Consider the following 9,226-nt stretch of genomic DNA (forward strand, 5'->3'; position numbering starts at 1 on the left):
AACGGCGGCGGCACAATGGAATTAATGAGATTAACCAGGGCAATTAGGCCGCCCGCCCAGCTCGCCCGGCCCGCGGCGGGGCTGCCGAATGGAAAAGATTAGGTTAATTTCATTAATTCGCAATCCACAATCGCTTTTCAGGTCCCGTAACCCGCTCCCCTCGGTACCTCTCCCCCTCCGCCCGCACCCCTCCCCCACCCCGAGGAAAAGAAAGGGCCAAATCTGGTTCTGTTTGTCATCTGCATATTACCAGGAACTAAATCCAGGATGACGTCGACTCGGTATAAAACCAACAAGAGGTTCAGCTGGCCTGAGCCGCGTCCTACCCGCGGGTCGAGCTCGGCGGACGCCGCGGCGCGGGCGGGCGGAGGCGCGCGGACGCAGGGGGCGGGGAGGGCGCGGGGCCGCCCGCTCTCGCCGGCGCTCTCTTTCGCTTTGGTTGGCGGCGGGAGGAGGGCGCACCCCCCCACTCTGAGGCTCTTTTCCTCGTCGCGTCCCCGCCGCCCCCCGGTCCCGGCGCGGGGCTCGGGGATGCCCGCCAACATGTTCAGCATCGACAACATCCTGGCCGCCCGGCCGCGCTGCAAGGACTCGGTGCTGCCCGTGGCGCCCAGCGCGGCGGCTCCCGTCGTCTTCCCGGCCCTGCACGGGGACTCGCTCTACGGCGCCGGCGGCGGCGCCTCCTCGGACTACGGCGCCTTCTACCCGCGCCCCGTGGCCCCGGGCGGCGCGGGCCTCCCGGCCGCGGTCGGCGGCTCCCGCCTGGGCTACAACAACTACTTCTACGGGCAGCTGCACGTGCAGGCGGCGCCCGTGGGCCCGGCCTGCTGCGGGGCCGTGCCGCCGCTGGGCGCCCAGCAGTGCTCCTGCGTCGCGACACCCCCAGGTAGGGTCGCACTCGCGCCGGCCTTCGCCGCCCCCCCCCCCGCGGTCCTTAGTGCCTGGGACGGTGGCGGGCGGTGGCGCTTGTTTTTTTCACCTTGCACAAACTTTTCAACTTTGGCAAGTTTCCCCCCTCCCCCGTTTGCCTGTGGAGCGCGGGAGGTTGCACACTTCTTGCTGCAAACTTGTCCCGTTAGTGGAAACTGTAATTCAGTGGCTGCACGGGGAGACTAGGTTTTTTAGAATTCTCTAACTGGCTTTGGGGGGGTGCGGGTGGACGCTCTTACGAGCCTCCCTCCTTTTCCCTACACCCGATTCCCTCACACCCCCAATTTCCAGCACCCCCCTTGCAGACGATTTCTAAGCGGGAGAGGGTCGCGGGCGGGCGTGTGTGCGGGGGCGAGGAAGGGCAGCTGACCGTGCGCCTCCCCCTGTCGCAGGCTACGAGGGCCCCGGCTCGGTGCTGGTGTCCCCGGTGCCGCACCAGATGCTGCCCTACATGAACGTGGGCACGCTGTCCCGCACCGAGCTGCAGCTCCTCAACCAGCTGCACTGCCGGCGGAAGCGGCGGCACCGCACCATCTTCACCGACGAGCAGCTGGAGGCCCTGGAGAACCTCTTCCAGGAGACCAAGTACCCGGACGTGGGCACGCGCGAGCAGCTGGCCCGGAAAGTGCACCTCCGCGAGGAGAAGGTGGAGGTAGGCGCGGGGCCCTGCCAGGGCGTCTAGTGGTCCTTCCCCGAGAAAGGGGGCCCCAGCCGGGTGTGCCAGCCCTGCTTGGGTCTCCTTGCGCTTTAGAAACATCCCGATGGCAGCCCAGAGGCTGCTGGAGGGCGCTTTAGGCCCAGGAAGTTGAATGAAAATGCGGAAGCGGGAGCGCGTGGCTCCCCTCCTTTTGTTGGCGCGCGCGCGGGGTCCCGGGGTCGGGTTGGGATCCGGGTTCCGATTCCGCGGCGCGGTGCCCCCACCACCGCGCATGCAGAGCTCCCGGCGTGCCGGGCGCGGGGGCGGGCGCGCCTCCGACCCTAACTGTCCTTGGGTCCCGCTTGTGCAACAGGTCTGGTTTAAGAACCGCCGCGCCAAATGGAGGCGGCAGAAGCGATCCTCTTCGGAGGAGTCCGAGAACGCCGAGAAGTGGAACAAGGCATCGTCTAAGGCGTCGCCGGAGAAGAGGGAAGAAGAAGGTAAAAGCGATTTGGACTCGGACAGCTGACGGCCGCGGGCCGGCTGTGGCGTTTGCCTGACTCGAAGGACTTGCACAGACAGACGATGCTACTTTGTTGCACACGCGCTGCCTTGCGGGAGGGGTCGAGAAAGAGACGGAGGAACTGTAAATAGTGTGCAGCGCCCGGAGGGGGTCTGCGCCTGGGGTCGGGGCGGGGGCCCCAGTCCCGCAGCCCGGGCCGCCCGCGCCTGCCCCGCGCCGTAGTATTTATAGCTAAGTTAACCGTTAACGTGACACTACAATAAAGTGATGGCGATGCGGATGGGCCACCTTCTGTATTTCCTACCCCACCACCGCTACCCTCCGCCCGAGGCTCAGAAAAGAGATCTACTTAGTCTGTAGCGTCAGAGGAAAAATCTGTCCAATACAAAAAGCTGAAACTCAGTGTGGATCGTCAGAGGACAGGTCCCCTGTGTTTTAAAAGTAAAATTCGCGAAAAGGGGCGGGCGGCGGGGTTCGTTGCGGATGACAGGGGCAGCGCTGGGTTCTGAGTCCCCGCTCCTGTTGGGAGAAAGAGCACTCCTTCCTTCGCGGGTGACTTCTCCCAGCCCAAACCCGCTGCAGCCATTCACCGGCTCTGCGCTCCAGAAACCCTCGGACCTACCTAAGGCGGGGAGGCCACGGTGCAATTAGGGAGCGGGACGTGCCCCTCCGCTAACGCTTCCGAATCTCCCTGCTTGCCCCCCTGCCTACCTCCACCGGGGAGCTGCCTCCTCTTCCTCCTGGACAAGCTTGCGGGCCCCACAGCCCCGGGCACCTCACCTGCCTGGTGGTTCCCAGATGTGTGCCCCGGGGAAGAGCTGGCCAAGGACACAGGCCCTGGGCCTGCTGCACTTCTTCCCTGGCGTCTGGGGTGACCTGGGCCCGCGGTGACCCACTGTCTAGGCCAGCCTTGTCTAAGAGCGCTAGGCCAGAGGGGTCACTACAAGGTGGCAGTAGTGACCCCTCCAGCCTCCTCCCCAGACTCCCTCCCTTCTGCACCAGCTGGGGCGTAGGAGGCAGCTCCCAAGAGCACACCCTGTTCACGGGTTGGGTCAGTTGCATAGGAAGGGTTGGAGAAGCCCACTGGTGCCACATAAGCTCGTGGGCTAGGGACGAAGACATTTGTGTGGTTCCCCAGGCAGTTGTGGGCTCAGGGGCAGATGGAGTGGAGGCCAAGGGCCAGCAAGAATGGCTTTTAATATATTAAAAACTTTGTTCAGGTTTGCTTTAAGTCCATTTTAAAGATGGGAAAGCTGAGGCTCGGAACCTTCTGGCTTAGCTGACGTGCCCACTGCTGGGGAGCTTGTTCTTCCTCAGGTGTTCAGTGCCATGTCCCTCCAGGGGAAGGCCGTGCATCCTTGCTACAGAACACATTACAGGAAAAGGAACAGTACAGGAACACAGTACAGCTTTTTATGAGAGGCCGTGTTTTTTTCACAGTTTTAATGTTTGCAAGGTAAAAGTGGCTCCTGGATTGGGTGAAATGATACTTACGAAACATGGAGTGCCCAGACTGCCTTTTTTTTTTTTCTTTTCCCATGGTAGAGTCTCGCTCTGTTGCCTGGGCTAGAGTGCTGCGGCTTCAGCCTAGCTCACAACAACCTCAAACGCTTGGGCTCAAGCGATCCTCCTCCCTCAGCCTCCCTAAGTAGCTGGGACTACAGGCACTCACCGCCATGCCCAGCTAATTTTTCTATTTTTAATAGAAATGGGGTCTTGCTCTTGCTCAAGCTGGTCTTGAACTTCTGAGCTCAAGCGATCCTTCTGCCTTGGCTTCTCAGAGTGCTAGGATTACAGGTGTGAGCCACCGCACTGGGCCAGTACTGCCTTTTTAATAAGGGGTATCCCTAGACAAAAGAAAGAGGCAGCCGTTTGGAGGCCAGGTCTGCCTCAAGGGACAAGATTGCATTGGTTCATACCCAGACTCCATTATTTTGTGGCCTCAGGCAAGTTACTTAACCTGACCCTCCCCTTCCCTAACTCAAATGGGCATGGGTGTAGTAATAGTATCTGTTTCCCTGGGGCTCTTAAAGGCACTTATGTAGAATGGCGCCCGGTGTAAGAGAATCTTTCGAGGTGGCTACTTATTTTTTTTTAAATGTTGTGATTTATATTATGTTGGCCCCAGTACTTCAAGATTTATATACATTATCTCATTTTACCTTTCAAGAACTCTGAGAGGGGGAGTGTTTTCACCATTTCACAGGTGGGAAATTAAGGTTCTGAAAGGTTAAATATTTTAACAACAGGCAGCTTATAAGAAATAAAGAAGGGGACATCATCTTTGCCCTAGCGAGTCTTGTACTATTATAATTGGAAGTGTTCACACTAATAACATTTCTTGTGAGAAATATTCAAAAAAGTTATCACTTTAATGGGCGTGAATGTTGCAAGGCTGTTAATGTTCCACCTTCTTAGACGTAAGACTTGCCTGTCCTGCACCCCCATTCCTTGATAGCCGATGTTCTTGGATGGTGTCCTCTGTGCCATTGGAGAGGGCTGAGCCTGCAGGGACATCTGGAACATTCTAACATAGGACGGAGTGGGCAGTATCATTCTACCCTGAAAAATTTGACCTCTGTAGGGCTGTTTATAAATTCCTTGTGTGTCTCTTTGCATGTGACTTGCTCTCAGACCCCCGTAAAAGGGGATCTTTCATTTTTTTAAAAAAAACATGCACTTGTCTGGAAAGAGGTCTATGGCAAGTGATGGGACAGGGGGATTGAGGGAGGGGTAGGTCCTCCTCCCCCATGAGCGCCCGCTGAAAAGCCATGGTGAGTGCAGGGAAGGGCGGACAAGAGCTGGGAAGCTGCTCCTGGCATGGCCCAGGGTAGGCCAGGGCTCCTTCTCTGTCCACATCTCCACGCTGGAGTGCCACGGCAGAGTGCTTCAGGACTGGCCTCCCTCGCAGGAAATAAACATACTAAACATCTGGAGTGAACACAGAACTGCCAGGATGGTCTGTCTAATTATAGTCCACCCACCTTCCCCTGCATTCCTCCGGCAGCTGTGGGGCTCAGACCTCTGCCGTAGCCCGGCTGTGGTGTCAGGAAGGCCTGGTGGTCACTGGGCAAAGGCGTGTGGACTTCGGGAGCTCTCTCTGGCTGGCCTGCAGGCCTTGTCATTTTTTCCACTGGGAATTTGGATCATGGTGTTGGAAAGTAGTGTGTGCACCTGTTCAAGTGGGGAAGGTGTAAGCCAGGTGAGTTCACCTGAGTGGTTCCCCTTTCGTTTCTTTGCACATGGGGGACAGACAGGGGCCAGGAGGTAGGGTGTCAGGGAGCTCTTGTTCTGAACTGAATCAAGTTTAAAGTGACTCAAGTAAAATAGTTCAGGCATCAAGACCCCCAGGCAAAGATCCCTTCCTGTGCTGGCCTTCTGTGACCGCAAGGTCTATACATTAGGTCCCTAAAATTCACTGCACACCTTTTAAGTGCAGAACATGAAGGAGTGCGGATGCAAACCTGCAGGCTGGGGAGGACAGGGCAATGTGGTGGGACATGGACAGCTGGGGGGGCTGGCCTTTTACCACACTGGGCCAAGCTTCCATCTGGATGGGGCCACATACTCACCAGGTGAGCTGGGACAGGTTCCTTCCTCACCTGCAAACTGGGCTTGGGTAGGGGGTTAGAGATGACACAAGGCAAGAACCCAGCAGAGTGTCTGACACATTCATTGTGTGCTTTGCAAAACACCCTCGAACTGCCTGGGTGATGCCCTGCATGCTAGATTGGAACTAGGAATTAAGGAATGCACCTTGTTTTTAACTGTTGTTGGTTTAGGAGCTTATTCGTGACCACGGGACACAAACTCTAATGCAATTAAACGTGATTGCCATGGATTTAAGACAAGAAAGCATCTGATAAGGCAAAATAGCTTGCATTCTCCTTGAGAGGTTCAGGATGAGGAGATTTAGATGAAGGAGGAGAAAATTTGGAGTGGATTTGGATTCCATTGCCAAGTTTTGTGAAATGACCTTGAAGTTTTTTCAAAAGTAAAACGAAAACAAAACCCAAGCAGCTGGTGCAGAGTGCCTTGAAAGTTCTGGAAGATATGGATCTATCTGGGTCTTTTAACTGTTGGGACCTCTTGCTTGGTGAGGGGACAGAGGACACCCCTGAGACCTGTCCCTAGACCTGTGTGACAACACGGAAGACCTCTGCTTGTCACGGCATTGTTTTAAATCTAGGGAAAATAAAAAGCATTGTCGCTGGAGTCTGAACGACCCACAGAACAAACAGGATTGATGATGGCGGGCTGCGGTATTTTCAAAGTGGGTCTGTAATTTTTGGATTCCGGCAGTCTTCGTTTGTTCTCAGGTGTCCAGCCCTGGGAAGCGTCAGTGAGGAAAGATGTTAAGAATTCCTCTCCAAACCCCTCCCTCTGCCCTAGGAGTTTGCTCCATTTATACCTTCTGTTTTCCTAACTGTGAGACCTCCCCAGTCTGTTGACCAAATCAAGCGGCCGGTTCAGCTGAGCGAGCTGCGTTTTGCGGAGTGTGGGGACAGCCACTCTCACCGAGGCCGATTTATAGTAGCTGTGATCGGTGGGATAATTTTCGTTGCGAGGGGCAGAGTTTAGAAGCGTCCGTACTGTCTCCTCGCTGATTTCCTGGCTGTGTCACACGGCTGTGTCACATGGAGCCCAGGGAACGCTTCCAGCCCGCTGCGAGGTGAGCTCTGCCCACCCCAGACAAGGCCGCTGCAGCGTTAGGAGACAGATTCTCCTCTCAGGGAAGGGTGAGCTCCTTCTCCAACTGGAACATTCTTTTCCCTGGCGATTTTCTCACTCCTAACTCTCAGAACACACGGTAGCTTGTTTAAAAAAAAAATTTTTTTTTTTTTTTGCGGGGAAATGGGTCAGAAATATCTTAAAAACATGAAAATTTCAGAGAGAAGACCTGTGTTGTCCAGTGGCCTGCAGCGAGAGGGGCGGCTGTGGCCTCAGGTGCAGGGTCCCAGACAGGCCGCACACAGCACGATGGCACTGGTCCCACGCGGCCGCAGGGCCTCCTGGGAAGTGACAGACTGACAGGACGTTCTTCTCCAGAGGGGGGCCGGCCGGCCTGGGGGAGGCGTGCGGTTTTGGAGGCCCGCGCTGCCAGGTGGAGGGCTCGGAGCAGACAGCCCAGGGCTCAGCTCGGTCTGCATCCCACAGGGCAGTGTTTGACGAGGCTAATGGTGACAGTGCCCACTTTAATCGGGCCCCGAACAAATGACTGACATCTCCCAGCGAGGTCAAGAGATGCTTCTTTCCAGACAGGCTATAGCTGATCCTCCTTTGAGAGTCCTCAAGGTGCTAACCCTGTGTCCAGAAACAGAAAACGGCCCTTCTCTAAGAAACAGGGTGGCCCGATGGTGCCTGGCACGTTCCCCACACCCCCACCCCACCCCACCCCACCCCCAAATTCTCAGCGCTCCGTGACGTTGGATTCCTCCCTGTTGCTTCATCTGAGGACGTTCCGACCACCGCGAGGGCCAGATGGCTGGGACGTTCCGGGCCGCGCGTGTTCCGCGTTGTTTTGTATTTGAGGAATAAATATTTAAATCTGAAACCAAGTGAATCACTTTTACTGAAGCGGGTGTTGGCTTCCCCCACCCTGTCCCAAGCGTAACTCCAGCTCGCACGATGGTGCCTGCCACACTCAGAGCCTTCGAGGAGGTTGTCCCCCCTCCACGGCTGCGGGGCTGCAGGAGGACGGTGGGGCCGCATCTATTTTAGGCTTGTTTTTGTTTCCAGTCCGCTTTTGCCGCAAGAGAGGACTCCCGGCGTGGACACGAGCGGGCTGGAACAAAACGGATACCCCCTCCCTCTGTCCTGGGCGGGTGAGACCCCCTTGTGTTCCTTTTGGTCTTTGCCTTTGTGGCAGCAGGACGCAGACACGTGTGGGCCGATGAAAACTTAACCCTTTTCTTGAGTGCAGTGGAAGGTCTGAAAAGATCGCGGGTCTTTACAGTTAATTTTCATCTTTATGGAAGATGTTCATGTTTTTTTTTTGTTTGTGTTTAAAAAGATGGGATATATTTTCTGCAACATCAGCATTGCAAAAAAATGTATCTTGCATTTGTTCAGAGGTTAACAGTTTCAGAACCATTTTCCTGGGCACATCCTTACCTAATCTCCCCCTCTTAGGCGGCAGGGTGGACAGGGAGGGATATTGTCACCTTGTTGGTGATAGTAATAGGTCATGCAATAGCTTTAATTGTGTCCAGCCCTGTTCTTTGTTGTCTGCGCTTTATTTAATCCTGGCCGTGGATCTGTGGGGTTGGCATTGCTGTCACCATTTTGCTGAATGTGAAATAACTTCTCTGATCCAGTAAGACTGGTTCTTGTACTCCAAGTTCAGTGCTGTTTCTACGCTGCCAGATCGCCTCTTTTAATAAGGACCGACCAGGAGGTCTGCGTTCGAATCCCTGTCTGGTTGCCAGCAAGCAATGTGACCTTTGAGTTTTTTTTTTCCAAAACGAGAGAATTCTACCTGGTTAAATGGGGTGATTAAAGTCTAATGTTGTAATTTTCTGCAATGAAAATTCCTTGGGGTTTTGCAAAACACAAATAATCCCGGTAAATATATCAACACGTTAAAAATAGTCATAAGCACATAATCAGAAAAATACTTATTCGAAGGCTTTCAACGACAATGATAGTAATAATAATGGTCTTCATTTAGTCCATAGATATTAAAAAGATGCCTCATCTGTGTCAGGTACTGTTCCAGATGCCAGACATACAGCCTCTATGCTCATGGCATTTTATGTTCTGTTGGGTAGACAGTCACCAAACAGGTAGACAGGCGGTAAGAAGTAGACAGTGGTAAGTGCTAAGATGAAACCCAAGAGGATGGAGGGTGCAGGGACGGGGCAGTGCTGGGACACTTCACAGATGTCTAAGGCCTGTGTGTCGAGGGGATTAGATGTCCCCTCAAGTAATCCTCCAAAACAAAGGTTGGCAAATCACAGCCCATGAACCAATCTGGTCCATTGCCTGTTTTGTCAATAAAGTTTTTTGTTTTATTTTGTTTTGAGACAGAGTCTCACTGTTTTGTCCAGGCTAGAGTGCCGTGGCGTCAGCCTAGCTCACAGCAACCTCCAACTCCTGGGCTCAAGCGATCCTCCTGCCTCAGCCTCCCGAGTCGC

The 9,226-nt window shown here is 54.8% G+C and overlaps 1 protein-coding gene across 1 annotated transcript; it reads left to right on the plus strand.

Annotated features, from left to right (window-relative positions):
• Positions 1 to 422: 422 nt before the first annotated feature.
• Positions 423 to 2,366, plus strand: GSC (goosecoid homeobox). Its single transcript, XM_012755366.2, has 3 exons — positions 423 to 886; positions 1,323 to 1,582; positions 1,941 to 2,366. The coding sequence occupies exons 1-3, from the start codon at positions 532 to 534 to the stop codon at positions 2,094 to 2,096; spliced, it is 771 nt and encodes a 256-aa protein (XP_012610820.1). The 5' UTR covers positions 423 to 531; the 3' UTR covers positions 2,097 to 2,366.
• The last annotated feature ends 6,860 nt before the right edge of the window (positions 2,367 to 9,226 follow it).

This window comes from Microcebus murinus, chromosome 6 (genome assembly GCF_040939455.1).
Source record: "Microcebus murinus isolate Inina chromosome 6, M.murinus_Inina_mat1.0, whole genome shotgun sequence".
NCBI lineage: Eukaryota > Metazoa > Chordata > Mammalia > Primates > Cheirogaleidae > Microcebus > Microcebus murinus.

Excerpts from the sequence above, each read along its gene's own strand:
- GSC (XM_012755366.2), top strand. The coding sequence starts at position 532 with ATGCCCGCCAACATGTTCAGCATCGACAACATCCTGGCCGCCCGGCCG. Across the intron at positions 887-1,322 it reads CTGCGTCGCGACACCCCCAG|GCTACGAGGGCCCCGGCTCG; the intron begins GTAGGGTCGCAC and ends CCCCTGTCGCAG. Across the intron at positions 1,583-1,940 it reads TCCGCGAGGAGAAGGTGGAG|GTCTGGTTTAAGAACCGCCG; the intron begins GTAGGCGCGGGG and ends CTTGTGCAACAG.